Consider the following 20,984-nt stretch of genomic DNA (forward strand, 5'->3'; position numbering starts at 1 on the left):
ACCTGCTGTCATGGGAACCAGAAGGTGGGGTCTGTGTTGATAGCAGGGAAGCTGTGTGCGTTGTAGGTCCTGCATAGATATTTGCTGTGTGTCCCCGATCACCAGAGCGGCTGTGGAGGGCGGAGGTGAGCATCATGCATAGGATCTTTGTTACAGCGAAGGCTGGTAGAGCCCAAACCCCATAAGTCTCTGTGTGACTGAGGCCAGAGAACGCGGCCCTATTAAGCAGCCACGTTTGATTGCTTTCCCTCAATCTCTGGGATCTACAAGAGGAATGTCCAAAATTTTCTCTTGTTCTGGCGCTAAGATTAGAAGCTTGGGTGGAAGGTGCGGAGGGGTGAGCAGAGCCTGGGGGAGAATGGAGAAGAGGGTGCAGTTTGAGAAAGGAAGCCGATGATCTTTGTATTAACATGCATTTTTCATACATGTGTGTGTTTGCACAGATGTTTCTCCTCTCTCATGCTAGACACTTAGCACAAGGTCTTGATCTACATTGATCACATTTTATGACTTGAACTGGCAATTTCTCCCCCAGGACCAGACCTAACCAGGGTGTTCAGGAAGCCATTAAGGAAAAATATGTAACCACACTCATTCTCAAACTCAATTGTTCCGTCTTTGCAGTGCTCAGATAAGTGACTTTCAAACATAATTAATCCAAGTACTATTTAACATGGCCTTGGTCATTCTTCTTAGCAGCTGTTGACCCAAAAGTAGCAGCACTGGGGCAGCAGGCGGGAGAAGGCCCCCCGATGTGCCGTTTTCGCTGAGTTTGGGAGAGCGTGATGATGACCCACAGAAGCCTGGTTCCTTGGGTGGCTTCTGGAAGGAGGAGGAAGTGTGAACTCTTGGGACTTGATGCCTTAGCAAAACATTTCCCTTTGTAGTTTCACCCAACTACCAAGGCCACTCTTGGAAGTGGCCAGGGGTAAATGGGTCTCAATAGGTTTTTCTTGATTAAAAGTAGCAGTGCTTATAGTGGACTCCATAATTACTGTGTGGGTTGGAGGGGTGCTGTGAAGAAGAGAAGGTGTGATTACCACCCTCCCCTCCCCCCAAATTCCTTCTTGCGTTGAGTTTTCAGCCTTGGCATCGGGAGTCTTGATCTCACACTGGTCACAGAGTCTGGGTCCGCCTCAGCCCACCCTGAAGTGCTCAGGTCCTGGTGCTGATCCTTGCCGCGGCCCCCTTTTGTAGCAGGGGAATCAAACTTGGAAATAACTCCCTGGGCCCCGAGGGTTTGCGGGCTGCCTGCCATGCAGTACACACCTCGGGGCTCCAGGTGGCCGGGTGCGTGACTTTGGAGGGAATTGCGTGCGCCGATCTGGGAGCAGGGCGAGGGAGTGCTGAGGGACTCGCTGTGCCCGTGTGGCTCGCGCCGAGTGTCCAGGAAGCTCAGTGCCCACAACCTGAGGAGTTCTCTGCAGGTGCCTGGCCAAGGTGTGCAGCTCTGTGGTCCTGGGAGACTGTGCGTGTGTGGTCTGCCTTCACAGGGATGGTCCCCTCCTCACTCTCCCCCTTCCAGCTTCCTTTCCCTCCTTATTTAGTGCTCTCTTTTGCTCCCTATTCCTTGAAAAGCCACGTGAGTTCACGAGCCAGGTTGATGTCAGGGGCCGCTTGCGTGTGCTCGCCGCCCTATTCATGAGCCTTTGCAGCCCAAGCCTTGTTTGCTTTGTCACAGTGCCAGTTCCGGAGCCTCGTGCCAGAGCAAGCTGCTGAGGGTGAGCCCCCCTCCCACCAAGGGGCTGGCTTCCCGCTGAGGGAAAACACCCCTCCTTCTCCAAGGGGTCCTTGTGGAGCTGCCTGCTGAGGGAGACCTTGCTCACCCAAGGCCACCCAAGCTTCCCCCACTGTCCCTGGGATACGAGTTAGTGCAGTGGCTGGAGAGGGCACCTTTCCTCTCCCTGGGAAAGTCACGTGGGATTTCCCAGGTGCTGGAAGTAGCTGCCACTGGGCTGGAGAAAAGCAGGTGTTGTCCTCTTGCTCATTTGTCCTCATGTAGATCAGATGTCTGTAAAAGAAGTCCTAAGGCCAGTGGCTGCCTCTCCCTGCATTCCCAAAACTGCACCTGCAAACAGAGATTCTGCCCAGGTTTAACTTGGCAGAAAGAATTGTCATGCCTTGCCGGCGCCACCGCTCATTAGGCTAATCCTCCGCCTGCAGCACCGGCACCCTGGGTTCTAGTCCCGGTTGGGGCACTGGATTCTGTCCCAGCTGCTCTTCCAGTCCAGCTCTCTGCTGTGGCCCAGGAAGGCAGTGGAGGATGGCCCAGGTCCTTGGGCCCTGCACCCACATGGGAGACCGGAGAAGCACCTGGCTCCTGGCTTCAGATCTGCGCAGCACGCCGGCCATGACGGCCATTTGGGGGTGAACCAATGGAAAAAGGAAGACCTTTCTCTCTCTCTCTCTCTCTCTCTCTCTCTCTTTCCCCTCTCACTAACTCTGCCTGTCAAAAAAAAAAAAAAAATTAAAAAAAGAATTGTCCTGCCTTGGGTTACAGTGGGCACCTCCATTGAAATGCATGTTCTGCTTCCGGACCACCTGATAAGAACTCAGGGGCCCTGAGAGCTCATTTTCCCACAGAACCAGTGAGTGTGGCATTGATAGCCCTTACCAAGAGCCTGGGCCCCGGGAGAGTCACCACAAACCATGCGTCCTGCCTGATTTTCATGAACATTCTGCCACCCCACGAACAGAGTTACAACATTTAGGGTCTTGCTTAGCTTCCTGGATTTCTGTTGTTTTGACCAGCTATTTGAGATGGCCAGAATGAGGGCTGTCTCTGTAAGCGTCAGTGATTTTTGGAATAGGAAACGATACACCTAATTCTGTCTACCCCGGAAATACTGGAGTAGGAAGAGTGCTCGAGCATCTGAATTATTGGGACTTTGATGAATTTTTTTCTGTGTGATGTGACGTCACACGTTCTCCACTAATGCTATTTAAGATGCTTCCTTGTTTTGCTTTTTATCTTGCACATTGTGCCCAGCCCTGTGCGAGGAGATGAACAGAAGGACAAGCTGATGTGTGCTCTCAGGCATCTCTTGGTCAAGTGCTAGAGATAAAAGTAACTGAGATGAAAGAAGGAGCGATCCCTTCAATGACAAGCAGTTTGGTGATCATCACCGCAGGAGTGCAGGGAGCAGAATTCTTTGTGCTTGACTCACGGGACAGGATTTCATTGCATGCCTGGAACTTGAGTTTGTGTTTCTGAAGACCTGTCTGAGGGTTGGGTGCATGCTGGGGAGGGGAAAGGATATTCAAAGGACCTGGTGCTGCAGAGATGGAGACAGGAACGCAAAAGAGCCCGGGGCGTGGTAGGGAGCTTGGAGGGAAGTGACAGAGATGATCGGTAGTGCAGCAGACCGCCCTGTTTCTGTGGCTGGAGTTTGTCCTGCTCAACCCATAGTCTGAAGATAGTAAGTGGAAAATCAGCAGTTCCTCGGCTTTAAGTTGTACGCTGTTCTGAGTAGCATGGGGAAGCCCTGTGCCATGCCACTGCGTGCCCTTGGAGTGTGACTCATCCCTTTGTCTAGCCTTGCGCTTGTGTGCGCTCCCTGCCCGTTGGTCACCTAGTGGCTGCCTGGGTTGTCAGCTGACTCTCAGCATCGCAGTGCTTTTGTTCAGAGCACCCAGATTTTTTTTATCTTTTATCTTTTTTTTTTTTTTTTGACAGGCAGAGTGGACAGTGAGAGAGAGAGACAGAGAGAAAGGTCTTCCTTTTGCTGTTGGTTCACCCTCCAATGGCCGCTGCAGTTGGCGCGCTGTGGCCGGCGCACCGCGCTGATCCGATGGCAGGAGCCAGGTGCTTCTCCTGGTCTCCCATGGGGTGCAGGGCCCAAGCACTTGGGCCATCCTCCACTGCACTCCCTGGCCACAGCAGAGAGCTGGCCTGGAAGAGGGGCAACCGGGACAGGATCGGTGCCCCGACCGGGACTAGAACCCAGTGTGCTGGCGCCGCAAGGTGGAGGATTAGCCTAGTGAGCCGCGGCACCGGCCCAGAGCACCCATATTTTACTCTCTTACACCATCACGACTCTGAAGCACAGGAGCCGTGGTGCAGGCAGTTCAGCTATGCCAAAGACAAGCCATACTGCTTCCTTTCAGTGGAAAGGCCAAGAAAGAAAACAAAAAGTCATGTGCTGAGCTTGCTAAAATTAAGATCTGCAATAAGAACAAACTTTCCAGCCATGAAAATATGAAGGAGAAAAAAAAAATGTTACTAGTTTTGTAGTTGAACCTCAAATTGCATACATTACAGCCAAAGTGCTTCCTAAAGATGGAAACAGCATTGAGTTACAGGACCTGGTTCTGGTTGAGGTTTTCAGCTTGTGCTGGGGGCGTTGGAACACATTTCCTGCAGGTAAAGCAGGCTACTCTAGAGTGAGGGTAAGATCTTAGCGAAGACTGAGTGTTTGGGGAGTTGGTTCTTGGATGCGAGAGGCACCAGATGAACTTGACACTGGGAAGGCTAGACTCACCTTGCTGTTTTCTGCAGTCAAGGATGGTACCAAATGATCTTTCCAAAGAGATCAGGGTAGTTCCCTGTGAACGGGTTGAGTCCCACCGAGTTTTAAGAGATGAAGCCGGCCACTTAGAGCAGGCTGTGGTCTGCTGAAAGTATGAGACGTGTGTTCAAACACTAAGTCCGCAATGGAGATTTTTGTTTTGGGAGTCGACTTATAATTTCAGTAATTGAAACCACAGAAGTAGTTAAGGTAGTTGATGTACAGAGATAAGAGCAGAGAGCCAAGGGGAGAACGTGTGATGATGCTTAAATGCTATAGGAGAGCAGAGGAGGGGTTTTCTGTGGGTTGAAATGATAGAGAACTTTATTGAATAAGTTGAAGAGTGTATCCATGGAGAGCTGTAGCAACGGGGAGAGGAAGGCAGGGTAGACATCACAGAGGTAGGGGAAAAGAGCAGGAAAGGTTGTCTGTGAATTTTAGGACGTCTCTGTCAGTGGTTTTGAATGCCCAGGAGTTTGGAGGACGTGAAAGCAGAAGAGAAGTCACTGACCAAGACCCAGAGAGCGATGCTGATGTTGGAGAAGGGTTAGGTCTTGGAGGTGTTGGGTCTTCTGACAGGTGTCAGGCTGTCACTCCCGAGCACCTGGCCCTGAGCTCTGAGTGTGTTTATTACGTCCCACAGTGGGTCCTGTGGCACAAGAGAACGTGCACATGCGCAGTGCACTTCCGCCCTCTGTAGTCGTGCAGGGCAGGGGATCTGGCCCGAGCTGAGAAAGGTGGGTGCTGAGAGGCTGGAGCAGTGAGCGAGCCGTGCTCGTTTGAAGGAGTTGGCATCGGAAAGAAGGGTGGGGAGTGAGGTCTGAACTGCAATGTGAGCAGCTGGGGCTCTGTCCAGGAGCTCATGGCACAGTGGACGGTACCAGGGAGTCCAGCGGAAGGGGTGGCCAGCGAAACCTTGCAGCACCCTCTCACTAGTCACTGTGGAGAGGGCTGTGCAGCTCTGCCATGGAAATGAGAGGCGGTTCACAGAGAAAGGTCACTTGCCGGTGAGTGTCTGCAGGTGGGCTCCGTTTTACTTGCAGAGAATTGAGGTTGAGAGGAATGCCCTCTCTTACCTGCCCAGTTAGAAACTTTGGGAAAAACTAAGTGATATCCACTGTTGATGAGGGTGCCAAGAATTTATGTTCACGTGCCAGTGTGAGTGGGAGTTGGAAGGACCTTCCTAGAGGGTGCTCACGTGTGCCAGAGAGCGTGACGTGTTCCCAGCGTCTGAGCCAGAAACTCTCCCTCGAGGTGTGTGTTAGGGAATGTGATGTGTTAGGGCCTGGATGTGTAGCACTGAGGGAGGCTTAGCTGGCTTCAGAGATGGGCTAAACTAGTGTACAACTCGTGGGGGATGCTTACTCCCATGTACCTGAGTTTCCTTGTTTGTGAAGTGGGCTACCGCAAGGATCAGATGAAATAGATTCTTTAAAAAAACAGTGCTTGAGCCCCGTACCTGGTTCTACTAGGGGGCTCTGCTGTTCATTTTTATTATTTGGTTGTTAACATCTGTTCAAAGATTTATGGGTATTGATTGCAGAATTTACAGCAAAGTATTGCCAATCGTTTAGATGTGGTAATAGCATTTTTGTGAAATTATGCCATATCCACGCAGTGCAGTATCTGTGTAGTTGCTTTAACTTAGGAGGAGTGCTCAGGGTCACAGGAAGATCTCATACTGAATAACATGAGAAGAGCAGCCCACACGAGGAGCGGTGCAACCCGAAGCTGGCAAAGAAAATCTCTTGCCACCAGCAAGCAGAGGCAAACATCCTGAGAGGCTCTCTGCCACCCATGATTTTCTAGCTGTCTGGTAGAATTGTAAGTGATTAATTTTTGTTTTTAATTTGAGAGAGAAATAGAGCTCTCTGATACGCTGCTTCCGGAGCTGGGCCTGTCCAAAGCCAGGAGCCAGGAGCTTCCTCTGGGTCTCCCATGTGGGTGCAGGGGCCCAAGCACTTGGACCAGCTTCCACTGCTCTCCCAAGGCACATGAGCAGGGAGCTGGATCGGAAGCGGAGCATCTGGGACTCTAACCGACACCCACATGGGATGTCCGCACTGCAGGAGGAGGTTTAACCATTTATGCCACTGTGCTAGCTTCCCAACCACTTTTTTTTTTTTTAATGTTGAACTGTTACACTACTTTAATCGGCAGAAGTCATCGAAAATACACTGATATCAAGAGATGCCAGATGGAATCTGAAATCGTTTCAGCCCAGGAGCAGGAATGGCGAGATGGAGAATGGTCTCTTTGGAGAGGGACTTTGTGGGCAGTTGGGAGGAGATGAAGTTCTGGTGCCGGTACCATTGAAGTGTTGGCGGTGATGTGTGTGGAGAGGTGTCCAGTTTAACTGCAGAAGAACCAGAGGATGGGTAGGGATTGCAGCGGGAGCCAGGCACCTGCCAGGTGGGAGGAAGTAGGTAAAACTGCTGAGTTTGACCAGGGTCGGGGTGGGAGCTCTCTCCAGTGTGTGAGGGGATCAGGGATTCATGGTGATTCAGGAGCATCTTTCAGACCAGGAACCAGCAGAGGATGCTGGGGATGTGGTAGAAAGGCCTCCACGTGACCCCGGGGGGATGCTTAAGAAAGTACCCAAGTGTCGGGATACTAATACTGAGTAGCTGGTTAAATTGTCCCAAGTTTGTAGAATACAACGGCGTGCAGGTAATAGCTGGTAGGTCTTGGTTTTGTTATTGAATGTGTGGATTTGGTTGTTGCTGAACTGTGGATGTACGTGTGTATATACATTTACATTTGTTCTATTTATTTGAAGTGCAGAGAAAGGGACAGATATTGAGAGAGAGAGTTTGAAATCTTCCATCCATTGGTTTACTTCCCGGTGCTTGTCACAACTGGGTCTGGGCCAGGGTGAAGCCAGGAATCAGTTTCTCATTCCCAGTCTCCTATGTGGATGCCGGGAACCCGAGACCTTGATCCTCTACCTGCTGCAGGAATGAGGAGGAGAGCTGGGGTTTACACCCGGGCACTCGGATGCAGGATGCAGGTGTCCTGTGTTCTTAGTTGCAGACCCCAGTGCCCACCCCCAAAACAGTGTTGACTTGCTCGTAGGACCAGCTCTTCTGTGCAGCACCTGCGGCTTGGGCTCCTGGCTTGTGCCTCTCATGATATCCCCACTCCCGCCCGGACCAGAGTGTGGTGGTGACTCGGGCTTCCCTGTGGAATGGACTGAGCAGGCAGTTCGCACTTGAGGCTGATTGATATTCACACTGGAAATAGCACCCATGCACTTATTAGCAAACAAAAAGCCCAGTGCCTGGACACATCTTCGCTGTGCCTTCTGGGCAGTGGCTGTCCAGCAGCACAAGGGACCTGTGGAAGCACCTGTGTTCTCCGGCCTGGCCACAGCTGCAGTCATTCTTTAGGATTCTGGGAGTAGCTGACAAGCAGGTGGACTCTCACCTTTTTATGTTTTAACACTTCCTGGCTTTGCAGCAGCCATCAACAAACTGTGTCCCCGTGTTAAAGCACACAGTGGGATTGGATTCTGTTCTGTACTCATTCTCAGTTCCACAGATGCCAGCGGCATTGTCTTTGCCCATCTCGGCATCTGGGTTGCCTTTGGGGGTGTTTTTCGTAAGGAGGTGAAGTTACTGGGGGGAGGGGATGGTGTGTTTGTTGTTGGGTGTTTTTCTCTCCAATAAGCTCTGTCCACTGCTGGAGTTTGTTTTCTGTGGTGGCTGCTCTTGTCTTTTTCTTTGGAACTGCCTTTTGCCAGATAGGAAAGTGTCCAGAGGCGGGGTCTTGAGTATCTCTGGTCGATGGCTCCGGGTTGCGTTACTTGAAATTCCGCCCGAGGTGCACTGGCTGCTTGTCTGCTCCAGCTTGAGGGCTCCACTGGACACCTCTGGACGAGAGCAGGGAAAAAGCAGCTTCCTGTTCCTGACTCTGTCCACTGCCTTGTCCAGCCCCCGGCCTCCTCCCTCCCACCAAGCTGTGCCAGGAATCAGTTTCCCATAAAGATAAAGACGTGCACATCAGGGCTCGGCTGTTCATGCCTGCTTGTGGAAGTCCCCTACATGGTTTTCACTGCGGGCAGTTTATTTTTTCATAATTTCAGGTGTATAGGAAAGTTGTTAGGATTAAATGATTCTGCACCCTTCCATCCTGGCTCCTCCCGTGCTAACATCATGTCATGCCTGTGTGTGTGTGTGTAAATACATGTGTATACACACATATACCCACTCATGCTTTCCCCAAAACATTTGAAGTTTGAGACATGCTCACAGGTACATATTTCTTCAGAACAACTCATTCTCCTAGATAACCACATCATTTGCATCCAAATTAGGACATGAACACTCATTGGTCTACCATTAGCCCGTTTACACACCGTACTCAGATTTTGCCTACCCCAGTTTTGTCTTTTATAGGAAAACAACATCCCAAGTAATGGTCTCCATTGCATTGTATTTTTCATCTTCTTGAATCTGAAACATTTCTTCACTCTTTTTCATATCACTGACATGGCTTGCTTTAAAAGAATTGTTTTTTATTTGTGTTTACTTGTTTTTAAAAATTTATTTATCTGAAAAGCAGAGTTCGAGACAGAGGGGTTGGGAAGAGGTTGATTAACAGGTATTTCATCTCCTGATACACTTCCTACGTGCTTGTAGTGGCCAGAACCAGAGAGAGAGGAAGATGTAACCTTTCTCTGCTGTTTCACTTTCCAAATAGCTGCAACAACTAGGGCTGGGCCAGATGGAAGCCAGGAGCCAGGAATTCTATCTGATTCTTACACATGGGGGCAGGAGCCCAAGGTCTGGGGATATTTCTTGCTTCTGTCCCAGGCACATTAGCAGGGAGCTGGTTCAGAAGTGGAGCAGCCAGGTCTCCAACCAGTGCCCCTATGGGATGCTGGCCTTTTAGGCTACTGCCCAACTAGCTGTGCCACAACGTAGGCGCCTATTTTATTTGTTTGAAAAGCAGAGACAGAAAAGGAGAGAGAGAACTCCCCCACCTGCTGGTTCCCAGCAGCAGGGCGCCCAGGCGGAAGCCAGGAGCGGGGACCTCAATCCTGGTCTCCCCCGTGGCTGGCACTGCTGTCTCTGAGCAGGGTAGGACATTCTGTAGACTGTCCTTCGTTTGAATTTGTCTGATGTTCCTTCATGATTAGGTTCAGGCTCTGTGTTTTTGGCAGGAGTGCCGGGGAGAGATGTTGTGTTCTGGGTGCATCCTATCAGCAGGCACGCGGTGTCTCTTTGTCTCGTTGCTGGTGGCATGAAATTTGAGTTCTGACTCAGGTGGCGTCTGCCAGGTTTCTCCACTGTGAAGTTCGCGTTTTCCATTTGTAATTAATAAGTATCTGTGGGGAGATGCTTTGAGACTGTAAAACTCCTGTCGCTGTTGAAACTTCCCTCCGTTGGATTTAGTATCCACTGATTATTTCCTGAGTGAATAATGATGATAGTTACTAAAGGATGATTTTCTAACCCCATAATTCTTTCTATGTCTGCTAATTGGGTTTCTATTCCAAGGAAGAACTTTGCTTTCACCCTCATTTGTTTTTTTTTTCAATGAAATTATGTATGCGTTGTGGTGCAGGGGCTTAAGCAGCCATGTGGGGCACCTGCATCCCAGATCAGAGTGCCAGTTCAAGTTCTGGCTACTCTGCTTCTGATCCAGCTCCCTGCTGATGCATCCGGGCCCTCGCCACCTATGTGGGAGACCTGGATGGAGTTCTGGCTCCTGGCGTCAGCCTGACGTAGCCTAGGCCGTTGTGGGCATTTGGGAGAGCAAATCAGTGGATGGAGATTTTCTCTTTGTGTCTCTAGCTCTGTTTCTCTCTGTTGCTCTGCCTTTCAAGTAGATGAAAATAAACATTTTTAAAGAAGTGTTAGATTAGCGAGTTACTGTTTTATGTGTTGTCCTGCAAACCTTTAGGCTCACTTAGTTTTCCTGCTCGAATTGTCCCTTATGTGCCTCTGCAGCCTGGCGCTGTGCTGTTTTTGCACATCTTCCTCATTCTTTGAGCACAGAAAGATGCTCTGAGCTCACTCTGCACTGTCCCTGGACTGGTTCTAGAAATGGCCATTAAAATAAAAGAACTGGCCATTTGTCCAAGGAGCTCTGGTTTCATTTATCGGATGATTGTGCTGGACGTTTCTTAAACTAAGAAAAAAGGAAAGGAATGTGGTTTAGGGGTCGTCTTTTTCCTTCCCACGTGTTACTTCTCCCATGACCTTAATTTCCCCCATTGTTTTATTCAGCACCTGTTACATCTTGGGGGTAGAGGACACAGAAATACACTTGGAGCATGAAACTGGTGCTGGTCCTGGCCTAGTGGCAGAGACAGACCAGGCAGTGGATCTGCACAGCTGTGTGGTCACCCAGATGTGCAGTGTGCCGCCGCGTGTGAAACACGGGAGAAGGTGATGTCTGCTTGAGTAGACGCAGTTCAGTGCTCAGGAAATGGCCAGAAGCTTTACTGTTTTTTTTTTTTTTTTTAAGATTTATTTTATTTATCTGAAAGACAGAGTTACAGAGAGGCAGAGTAAGAGAGAGAGAGAGGTCTTCCATTTTTATCGTTCATCAGCTTCATTTTTATCGTTCTGAAGTTTCACATTGTTTGGGCCTTTTGTTCCGACTTGTCCATCTTTTTTGTCTGTCAAGATGCCACTGTCGGGGCCAGCGCCATGGCTCACTTGGTTAATCCTCCGCCTGCGGCACCAGCATCCTATATGGGCGCCAGGTTCTAATCCCGGCTGCTCCTCTTCCAGTCCAGCTCTCTGCTGTGGCCCAGGAAGGCAGTGGAGGATGGCCCAAGTGCTTAGGCCCCTGCACCCACATGGGAGATCAGGAAGAAGCACCTGGCTCCTGGCTTCGGATCGGCACAGCGCCGGCTGTAGCGGCCATTTGGGGGGGTGAACCAATGGAAGGAAGACCTTTCTCTCTGTCTCTCTCATTGTCTAACTCTGCCTCTCAAATAAAAAATAAATTAATTTAAAAAAAGATGCCACTGTTGAGTGTGTGAGTTATTCCTCTTAGCTTTGTGTGCTCTGCAGATTTGGGTGTAGGCTTGGCCTTGTCCCTGAAATTGCTGACTTACAAGAACAGAAGACAGACAACACAGTCTTGAGGCATGTTATCAGATACTCCGACCTTCGAATTGCCACTTCAGGTCATGGCGTAGGCCAGCTTCTAGCTGTCAGCCGGACTTTCTTATCGGAAAGACATTTTGCTTTCCTGGATCTAAAGAAAGACACCTTTTGGGATACCTTGCTGAAATCAAAAACAGCCTTTGCTGCGTTTCTCAGATCCGGGCGTCTGCATAGGCTATGGTCTGGTTTATTTTATGTGTTTTCTTAGCACCTACAGTTAACAGCTAGTTCCCAAGTATTCTCCCAGCGACTGCTGAATGCCTTCTAAGCCTATAAAGAACTTGTGATATGCCAGCTTGGCCTCCCATCTCTGGTGCCTGTACTGTATCCACAGTGATGTGTGCACACCACACACTGGCCTCCTCCCTCATTCATGTGACTTCTGAGTGATTTCGATGCTCTGGTATTCTGTTTAAGAAATAGGTGTTGGGGCTGGCGCTGTGCTATAATGGATTAATTAAGCCACCATCTGCAGTGCTGGCATCCCATAGGGGCACCGGTTCGCGTCCTGGCTGCTCCACTTCCCATCCAGCTCCCTGCCAGTGTGCCTGGGAAAGTCGCAGAAGATGGCCCAAGTCCTTGAGCCCCTGCGCCCACATGGGAGACCCAGAAGACACTCCTGCTTCCTGGCTTTGGCCTGGCCCTGTCCCCGGCCATTGCAGCCATTTAGGGACTGAACCAGCAGATGGAAGATCTCTGTCTCTCCCTTTCTTTCTATAACTCTGCCTTTCCAATAAATAAATCTTAAAAAAAAAAAAATGGGTGTTAAGGAAAAACAGGGTCCAGTGATCTGGAGCACAACCCCCACAGCTAGCCTATCTGGTTTGCTGCCTTGAACAGCCTCAGTTTTCCTATAGTTGAAATGGGGATGGAAATAGCATCCATCTCCTAGAGCAGGCACGAGGGTCGGAGTCCTGTTGCACGCACTGGCCTAACAGTGCCTCACTCACTAAGGGATGGCTTCCATCTTGAAGGCTTTAATTTTAGAAAGCTTTAGGAATAAGGGCACAAAGAAGGAAATGATGTCACCTGTCCCCTTGAAATCACCTTAATATAAATCTCTTGCATTTCCACGTGCATGTCTATGTGTGCATTGTTCAATTAGCATCCATGTGATCATTTTCCCATGCTTGCAAATACTTCTTTAAAAGAATCATTTTCCTAGCATCCTGGGCGCTCTTTGCCCTGTGATTTCTTTGGAGTCTGCGTTAGCCTGGTTATTTGCAATTTTCCTTTGCCCTGCTGCAGATGCAAGGGTGAATATCTTACATCTCCATGCGTCCCGGGGTTGTTTCCTCAGAGCAAGTTCCTAGCTGCGGGAAATGCACAAAGGGCACGTGCATTAGAATATTTTAAAAATTAAAAAGATTTCTTGATGAGATCTTCATCTGCTGGTTCACTCCCCCAAGTGACCACAATAGCCAGGGCTGGGCCAGGTCAAAGCCTGGAGCCTGGAACTCCCTGCTCATCTCCTCTGTGGATGGCAGGCCATCACCTGCTACCTCCCCAGGTGCACATTACGAGGAAGCTGGAATTAGGAGTGGAGCCACGGCTGGAACCCAGGCAGGCATCCCAAGCAGCATCGTTTCCATGGGCCAAACGCCCGCCCCAGCGTGTGTGCCTGGCGCTCGCTGCTTCTCCCTGCAGGTTGCGAGGCCCTGGAGATGGGGCATCCTCACCCACGCTGACATGATGCCACACATGGGTTATTCACGGAGGCAACAGTTTCACTGTCTCTATTCTCTCTTTGTTTTTCTTTCCTTCCCCTTTGTTTCCCTTCTTGGTTTTCTGCCAAACAGCCTCTTGTGAAAGGACCGCCTAATTAACCCTGTGCTAATTAACAATTTAAAATTACACAGTGCAACTGTTCATGTTTAATTCTCTGGGAGCTGGAGCAACAGCAGGAGCCCCCTCCCCTCCCTCCCCCCTCACCCTCTCCCCACAGCTTCCCAGTAACTGTTGCATCTCCCCCAGTCCTGTCTCCTTCTAGCAAGGGGCTGGGCCTTTGGAGTTCAAGAGGGAGAACAGTGCCTGATGAATGGGTAGCTATAGGGCAACGGGGTGGGGTTGGAGCACTGTAATGTTTGCAGAGTAAAACTGATACATGCAGGGGTCGGCGCTGTGGCGCAGTAGGTTAATCCTCCGCCTGCGGCGCCGGCATCCCATATGGGCGCTGGTTCTAGTCCCGGCTGCTCCTCTTCCAATCTAGCTCTCTGCAATGGCCTGGGAAAGCAGTGGGGGATGGCCCAAGTCCTTGGGCCCCTGCACCCGTGTGGGAGACCCAGAGGAAGCTCCTGGCTCCTCTTGGCTTAGGATCAGTGCAGCTCCGGCCGTTGCAGCCATTTGGGGAGTGAACCAGCAGATGGAAGACCTTTCTCTCTGTCTCTCCTTCTCACTGTCTGTAACTCTTTCAAATAAATAAAAAATTGATACATGCAAAGGTAGGACTTTGCAGAGGGGAGTTATAACCTGGGAGGTGCAGAGGCTGAGATGAAAGTGTTCGAACTTTGCTGAGCACTATTCTCTAAGTTTAACAGCTAAGCAGAGTAGGGATGGGGAAGGTGTACAAATTCTAGCCAGGCTACTCTTACGTCCTCTTTTTAAAACTGCCTTATTGGAAAGATGCATGTGAAAATCTACTTGAGCGGGGAGCCGGCGCTGTGGTGTAGCGGGTACAGCCACTGCCCAGGATGCCGGCATCCCATACGGGCACTGGTTCTTGTCCCGGCTGCTCCACTTTGAATCCAGCTTCCTGCTAACGGCTTCAAAAAAGCAGTGGAAGAGTGCTTGGAACCCAAACGTAAGATACTCACCACAAAAGTGCTTGGGCCCCTGCAACCCATGTGGGAGACCCAGATGAAGCTCCTGGCTCCTGCCTGGCTTGTGGCCACCTGGGGAGTGAACCAGTGGATGGATGATCTCTATCTCTCCCTCTCTCTCTGTAACTCTTTCAAGTAAATAAATAAATGATTTTGAAAGAATAAATCTTGAGGGGGCAGGTGTTTTCCCTACCTGTTAAGTCACCCACATCCCATACCAGAATGCCTGGGTTCGAGTCCCAGCTTCACTCTCAGTTCTGACTTCCTGCTGACGCACTCCCTTGGAGAGCAGCAGTGACGGCACAAGTGCTCGGGTCCCTGCCACCCACACGGGAGACCTGGATTCATTGTCCAGCGTTTAGCTTTGGCCTGGCCCAGCCCTGGTGGTGGCAGGCACTTGGGGAATGGACCAGCAGACTGGAGCATGCTCTGTATCTGCCTCTCTGTCTTTGGAGGTCTCTGTCTCCCTGCCTTTCCAATGAACAATCTTAAGGGAGTCCTTGAAACACACACACAATAGTGGGATCTTGTGCAGTACACCTGGATATGCATGAAGAGGATTTAGGGGTAACTAGTAGAAGAGAAGTGGCCTGTGGCAAGGGGTGAGGAAGTGCGAGTTTGCGTGAGGGCTGGCCCTGGATTGGGTGAAGGACTGGGCTGGGGCGCAGAGCCCAGGGGCCCCGAGGCCAGGCGTGCACATTGGGTGCCGGGTCTGCCGGTGGAAATGCAGGGACCTGTTTGGTTCCCAGGCTGCCCTCTGTAACTGCAGATCATTGATTTTACGGGAAACCGTGTTTACAGACAGAGTGCTGATCGACCTGCCGAGTTGACTTCTGCCTCCTTAAGTAAGAACTACCTTTTTCTTATTGACTGGCTGATAAACAGAGCGAGAGTGACGAGAGTGACGGCCCGCCGCTGGGTGGGTGGGAGAGTGGTGGATGCCCCATTCCTTGAGCTGCAGGATGGGACAGGTGGAAGAGATTTGCCTCAGTGCCACTCGCCCCTCTGTCCCCATCTGTGCACCTCCCCAGGGGCACAGGTGAACGGGAACCTTAGGTCCAGCCTCCCCTGGTTGTCTGGCATCCAGGAACTATGCAAGGTGAGTTGGAGATGTGGTGGCAGAGAAGGCCTCACACTTGAAAGCACTCTCCCCAGGGATAGTGTGAAAATTCAGATTCCGATGGGGCGGGGACTTCTGAGTGTGTGCGTTTTCCCCAGGCTCTCAGTGAGCACCAGCTAGTAGGCTGTGAACCACACTTGGCATATTAGCCTGAAAGCAGGTCAACATGGACGAGAAGAGGCCTGGTGCAGGCAGCCACCTGTGTTCCCCCTGCCCCCCATCTGTTTATTTTTTAATTGAAAGAGTGACAGAGGAAAAGGGAGAGACAGAGACAGAAAAAAGGAGATACCTTCTGAGGGAGAAAAAGAGTGATGCCTACCAGCCAAGGCTGGGCTAGGCTGAGGCCAGGAGCCAGGAATGCCATCCAGGTCTCCCATGTGGGTGGCAGGGACCCAGACACTTGAGCCATCATCTGTGGCTTCCCAGGCACACTAGCAGGAAGCTGGTTCGGAAGCAGAGTAGCTGGACCAGACACTCCGATGTGGGAGGTAGGTATCCCAAGCAGTGGCTGTGGCCTGCTGTGCCACAAGCCTGCCCCCACCACCTGTACCTTCACAGGCCATCCATCGCCCGTGGATCGGTGAGCCTAGCAGCCCCCAACTTGGGGTCCTATGTCTTTCAGAGGTGGGCCCAGTGCCCTGGCCTGCCTTGGATTAGAAATCCATGGGAGCGAGTTTTAAGGAGTTCAGCTCCTTAGCCGGACAGTTTGTGGAGGAGGAGGAGGAAAAGCCCACCAATTAATTGGTAAACGCTTGCAGGTTTCTCTGGCCCAGCCCAGGCTGGAGAGGAGATTGGCTTTGCTGTCGATAAACAAGTCCCTGGTGCAGCATCAAAGCCGTTCTCCTTTATCAATCGTGGCCTCCCCTTCCCGCATGTTCCTGTAACTTACCAAGCATTTATGACATTGATTTTACAATCGGGCTGTTAACCCTCCCACCCCTTCAGGCTTGCTAACCTTTTAGGCCTGAGCTGTCAATCACTTGTCAGCCAGCCAATCAGCAGCATCCTTAGGAAGCGTCTCCCGGCATTCTCACCTGTATCCCCCTCCCTCAGCCTTGCAGGAAGTCCCTCTTTAGTGTCCTCATTTCTGCAAGGTGAACCTGGAGGTCACGTGGTCTGAGCTGTGGGGATGTGGGTGTCTGTGCACATGGATTTTAACAAAATTGTGGCACATCCTTCCAAGAAGTTATTTCTCCTGAGAGTCCGGGTTATCCTGCCTTCCCAGTCTTTTCCCGAGGGGGAGCTGTTGGCTCACTGTGCAGTCAAAAATCAACATATGGGGAAAAAAGACAAGACAGAGGTTGTGTTGTGGGGGGAGGGGAGAGAGCCAGCCCAGGGAGGCCTTGGTCAGCGAGGTGTGAAAGGGATGGGGAGTCCGAGGAAGGAGGAGCAGAGGAAGGGTGGCAGGGGCCGGGGGCTTGGCCAGGCGCTGAGCTGCGGTGGTCACCTGCTGCCCTCCCCGGGGCCACGTTCAGTTCCTCCCAGGGCGTGTTCCGTTCAGTGGCATGGAAAAGCCTCAGGCTGAAGGACAGCTGCTTGGGCGGCAATTGATAGCTCAGAGGCAGGTGTGGGACCTGGGTTCCCCAACTCAGCTGCCGTCGCGGATTGTCACCAGGCGCATGGGGAGGGGGCGAGGGTCCTGTCGGCGCTCCCTGCAAAGACCCAGCTCCTCGCCTGCGCCTCTGTGTTTGGTCTGTAGCCTGCTTGGTCAGGGGCAAGAGGGTCCTCCCGGCTTGGGTGGAAGGCACGGGGGCCAGGAGACCTGGCTTGTCTTGAACTTGGTAGTGGTCAGGGTGGCCGTCGGGCCCCCGTTGAGAGTCAGCCCCTCTGCTTTACTGCTTGGAAGATGGGACCCGTGTCCGCTCAGGGACTCAGCCAGGGCTGTGCAGACAGCGTCCCCAACTCTGCAGCCCCTTTTCCTGGGGGCACTGCCCCTCTCCCGTGGCCACCGCAGAGGGTGCCGTCAGCCTCGGGGACATTCGCCTTAGCTGGCCCCAGGTGCAGCTGGGGCCTCCATTCTGTGACCTTACCACGGGCAGGAAGCAGCTCAGCCTTCAACCGCTGGGACTCTGTGCCCATCACCCGCTCGACGCCGGGCTGGCCGAGGACGGACGTCGAAGCTGGCCTGAAGCCCGACAAGCCTGCTCCCACTCCCGCTCGCCCAGGCCCTGACCCGCACCCGGACCCGGCTGCCGACTCGCCCGCTCTCTGGCCCTCCGCGGGCTGCGTTCAGGGCCCGCCCCGGTGCCGCGTGCGCTGTCTCTGTGTTGTGGGTGTGGACAGAAGCCTCCTAGTGGGCTCCGTGCGTGCGGGACCTAAGCCTCGGCCCTCCTAACCTCTTTCCTTTCTCTCTCTCTCTCTCTTTCCCCTCTCTCCCTCCTCCCCCCTCGCCTTCGCTCTTCAGGTCCGATCCGTACTGGGTGCAATGAAAGCTCCACGCAGGCCTTACCATGGAAGGCTGTGACTCGCCCGTCGTCTCGGGGAAGGACAATGGGTGCGGGATCCCTCCGCACCAGCAATGGACTGAACTCAACAGCGCCCACCTCCCCGACAAACCCAGTAGCATGGAGCAGCCCGCAGGCGAGAGCCACGGGCCCCTGGACGGCCTGAGGGCCCCCTTCCCTGAGCGCCTGGCGGAGGGCGCGGGCCCGGTCGCGCCTCCCGCCGAGCCCGCCAGCAAGGAGGTGAGCTGCAGCGAGTGCTCGGCCTCCTTCGCCAGCCTGCAGACCTACATGGAGCACCACTGCCCCGGCGCGCGCCCCGCGCCGCCCCTGCGGGAGGAGAGCGCCAGCGACACCGGCGGCGAGGAGGGCGACGAGGAGAGCGACGTGGAGAACCTGGCGGGGGAGATCGTGTACCAGCCCGACGGCTCCGCCTACATTGTGGAGAGCCTGAGCCAGCTGAGCGGGGGCGCCGGCGCGGGGGGCGGCGCGGGCGGCAGCGGCAGCAGCGGCAGCAGCAGCAGCAGCAGCGGGCCCCTCGCCTCGCTCTTCCTGGGCTCGCTGCCCGGGGCGGCGGCGGCGGCGTCGGGCCCGCCGGGGGAGTCGTCGGCGTGCGCCGCGCCTGGCTACCCGCAGATCATCAACACCTTCCACATAGCCTCATCCTTCGGGAAGTGGTTCGACGGCCCAGACCAGGCTTTCCCGAATACCTCAGCCCTGGCGGGGCTCAGCCCCGTCCTGCACAGCTTCCGCGTTTTCGACGTGCGACACAAAAGCAACAAGGATTACCTGAACAGCGACGGCTCTGCCAAGAGCTCCTGCGTATCCAAAGATGTCCCCAACAATGTGGACCTGTCCAAGTTCGACGGCTTCGTGCTCTACGGCAAGAGGAAGCCCATCCTGATGTGCTTCCTGTGCAAGCTCTCCTTCGGGTACGTCCGCTCCTTCGTGACCCACGCGGTGCACGACCACCGTATGACCCTGAGCGAGGACGAGCGGAAAATTCTTAGCAATAAGAACATCTCCGCCATCATCCAGGGCATCGGCAAGGACAAGGAGCCCCTCGTGAGCTTTCTGGAACCAAAAAACAAGAACTTCCAGCACCCCCTGGTTTCCACAGCCAACCTCATGGGCCCCGGACACAGCTTCTACGGCAAGTTCAGCGGCATCCGCATGGAAGGGGAGGAGGCCGGCCCCACCGGCCCGGCCTCCTCGGGCCCCGAGCAGCCCCAGGCCGGGCTCTTGACCCCCGGCACCCTCTTGAACCTTGGCGGGCTCACCAGCTCAGTCCTGAAGACGCCCATTACCTCAGTCCCCCTGGGGCCTCTGGCTTCCAGCCCTGGCAGATCCTCAGAGGGCAAGGACTCCGGGGCGGCCGAAGGGGAGAAGCCAGACGCGGGCGACGCCGACTGCTTCTCGGAGAAGGCAGAGCCGGCTGAGGAGGAGGCAGAGGAGGAGGAGGAGGAAGAAGAGGCGGAGGAGGAGGAGGAGGAAGAGGAGGAGGAGGAGGAGGAGGAAGAGGAGGAGGAAGACGACGAGGGGTGCAAAGGACTCTTTCCGAGTGAGTTGGACGACGACCTGGAGGACAGGCCCCACGAGGAGTCTGGAGCCGCGGCGGGCGGTAGCGGCCAAAAGGACCTTGCTCTCTCAAACCAAAGCATTTCTAACTCCCCCCTAATGCCTAACGTGCTCCAGAGCCTGTCGAGGAGCACGGCTTCTACTAGTTCTAATTCCGCTTCTTCCTTTGTTGTCTTTGATGGTGCGAACAGGAGGAATCGTTTAAGCTTTAACAGTGAGGGCGTCAGGGCCACCGTGGCAGAGGGCGGCAGGAGGCTGGACTTCGCCGACGAAAGTGCCAATAAAGACAATGCCACAGCACCAGAACCAAATGAAAGCACAGAGGGTGAGGACGGGGGCTTCGTCCCCCAGCACCAGCACGCTGGCTCCCTCTGTGAGCTTGGGGTCGGGGAGTGCCCCTCGGGGAGCGGTGTGGAGTGCCCCAAGTGCGACACGGTCCTGGGCTCCTCCCGCTCCCTGGGCGGCCACATGACCATGATGCATTCTCGTAACTCATGTAAGACACTCAAGTGCCCCAAGTGCAACTGGCACTATAAGTACCAGCAGACGCTGGAGGCACACATGAAGGAGAAGCACCCGGAGCCGGGGGGCTCCTGCGTCTACTGCAAGAGCGGGCAGCCCCACCCCCGGCTGGCGCGAGGCGAGAGCTACACGTGTGGTTACAAGCCTTTCCGCTGCGAGGTGTGTAACTACTCCACAACTACCAAAGGCAACCTCAGTATTCATATGCAGTCCGACAAGCATCTCAACAACATGCAGAACCTGCAGAACGGAGGTGGGGAGCAGGTGTTCAGCCACTCGGCCGGGGCGGCGGCGGCGGCGGCGGCTGCAGCAGCCGCGGCGGCCAACATCGGCGGCGCCTGCGGGGCCCCCTCGCCCACCAAACCAAAAACCAAGCCCACCTGGCGCTGCGAGGTGTGCGACTACGAGACCAACGTGGCCAGGAACCTGCGCATCCACATGACCAGCGAGAAGCACATGCACAACATGATGCTGCTGCAGCAGAACATGACCCAGATCCAGCACAACCGGCACCTGGGCCTCGGCAGCCTGCCTGCGCCCGCCGAGGCCGAGCTCTACCAGTACTACCTGGCCCAGAACATGAACCTGCCCAACCTGAAGATGGACAGTGCCGCCTCCGACACCCAGTTCATGATGAGCGGATTCCAGCTGGACCCCGCAGGGCCCATGGCCGCCATGACGCCTGCTCTAGGTGAGGCTGTCTCCACGTGTGTGCATGTGCGTGTGTGTGTGCGTGTGCATGGCAGGAGTTTGGGAGTATGGAGAATGGGCTGAACTGGTTCTCTTGATGCGTAGATTTTTGTCTTCCTCCGTTGCTTGTGTAAACTGAGGTATCTTAAAAGCAAGTCGCTCCGCACTGAGAACCCCTGGAA

At 53.5% G+C, this 20,984-nt stretch overlaps 1 protein-coding gene across 5 annotated transcripts in view; it reads left to right on the plus strand.

The window, feature by feature from the left end:
• ZFHX3 (zinc finger homeobox 3) overlaps window positions 1-20,984 on the plus strand; it is a 258,117-nt gene that overhangs the window by 74,397 nt on the left and 162,736 nt on the right. For 4 of the 5 annotated variants that reach the window (XM_062177061.1, XM_062177059.1, XM_062177062.1 and 1 more), the window contains exon 2: window positions 17,976-20,803. The exons of the other annotated variant lie outside the window; for it this stretch is intronic. In XM_062177061.1, the coding sequence (XP_062033045.1) occupies window positions 18,022-20,803 (2,782 nt within the window). In that variant the 5' untranslated portion in view covers window positions 17,976-18,021. The remainder of the gene's footprint in view (window positions 1-17,975; window positions 20,804-20,984) is intronic. 5 annotated transcript variants of the gene reach the window in all.

The sequence above is a fragment of the Lepus europaeus genome, chromosome 19, assembly GCF_033115175.1.
Source record: "Lepus europaeus isolate LE1 chromosome 19, mLepTim1.pri, whole genome shotgun sequence".
In the NCBI taxonomy this organism is placed as follows: domain Eukaryota; kingdom Metazoa; phylum Chordata; class Mammalia; order Lagomorpha; family Leporidae; genus Lepus; species Lepus europaeus.